Source organism: Egretta garzetta, unplaced genomic scaffold (assembly GCF_000687185.1).
Source record: "Egretta garzetta isolate BGI_Z169 unplaced genomic scaffold, ASM68718v1 scaffold17, whole genome shotgun sequence".
Taxonomy (NCBI): Eukaryota; Metazoa; Chordata; class Aves; order Pelecaniformes; family Ardeidae; genus Egretta; species Egretta garzetta.
Window position 1 is genome coordinate 307,199 of NW_009260136.1, and position 882 is coordinate 308,080.

Consider the following 882-nt stretch of genomic DNA (forward strand, 5'->3'; position numbering starts at 1 on the left):
GGTCTGTAGCCAGGCTGCCGCTCTGGCTCCAGCGGGACAGAAGCCACAGGTGGCAGAATCGGGCCTGTAACTGTCCTGATCTCTCCAAAAGCTGGGGCTCAAGCGGGCTTGTCCCACTGCTCTGTACTGTGGCAAAGCAGGGTGCCCATGTTCCCGAGCCTGGAAGCTGCCTGTGACCTTATGTGGTGTATGGGGCGTGTGACCAGTTTGCTGCTTCGTGCTTTTCGGAGCAGGGAGCCACAGCGGGCAGGAGGAAGACATGAATGTTCCCAGGCCTGACACTCACCCACAGCCCTGTGCTGGGCAGCCGCTAGGTCAGCATCCTCAGGGTGCAGGAGGCTGTACCATGACTGACCGATCAGTTCCTCCCTGCGGTAGCCAAGGTGGTAGATGACACTGGGGAAGACAGGGGGAGTGGGGACTGAGTACTTTGCAGGGTCTGCACTGCCTCAGCAAGGAGCAGCTGTTGCATGATGGTGGAGAGAGCAAAACAACAGGGGTACAGAAATGAGTTGCAAATGAGGGAGGGAAGAAGCTTGGGAAGTGTCTGGGAGAGTCTCACTGTTCATGCAGGGTCCAGCCTGTGTCCCACACACAGGTTTGGTGAGGGGAAATGATCCTTGCTGCCCGAGATGCACAGCTGGAGCTGTGGTGCAAGCAGGCACCCCTCACCTCTCCGTGACATCAGTAAATGTCATGTCCAAGTTGTGCGTGCTCTGGAATAGGTCGTCTTGGGAACCAGCATCGCCATCTGCAGGCAACTGCGCAACTGGTGTGCAGAAGGCCAGGAAGGCCGCAGTGGAGGGGGAGGCCGGCCAGTGCAGGGCCATGAAGCGCCCGCGCACTGCCACAGCCCGATTCCCCTGGTGCTGCAGCCTGAAG

At 59.3% G+C, this 882-nt stretch overlaps 1 protein-coding gene across 1 annotated transcript; it reads right to left on the reverse strand.

Annotated features, from left to right (window-relative positions):
* Positions 1-6: 6 nt before the first annotated feature.
* LOC118452566 (neuronal PAS domain-containing protein 4-like) lies at positions 7-876 on the reverse strand. The gene is made up of 2 exons (XM_035897086.1): positions 673-876; positions 7-396 (listed from the first exon to the last, which is right to left on the reverse strand). The coding sequence occupies exons 1-2, from the start codon at positions 828-830 to the stop codon at positions 99-101; spliced, it is 456 nt and encodes a 151-aa protein (XP_035752979.1). The 5' UTR covers positions 831-876; the 3' UTR covers positions 7-98.
* Between the last annotated feature and the right edge of the window lie 6 nt (positions 877-882).

Coding starts and splice junctions, on each gene's coding strand:
- LOC118452566 (XM_035897086.1), bottom strand. CDS start 830: ATGGCCCTGCACTGGCCGGCCTCCCCCTCCACTGCGGCCTTCCTGGCC. Junction 397..672: donor TTTACTGATGTCACGGAGAG/GTGAGGGGTGCC, acceptor TGTCTTCCCCAG/TGTCATCTACCACCTTGGCT.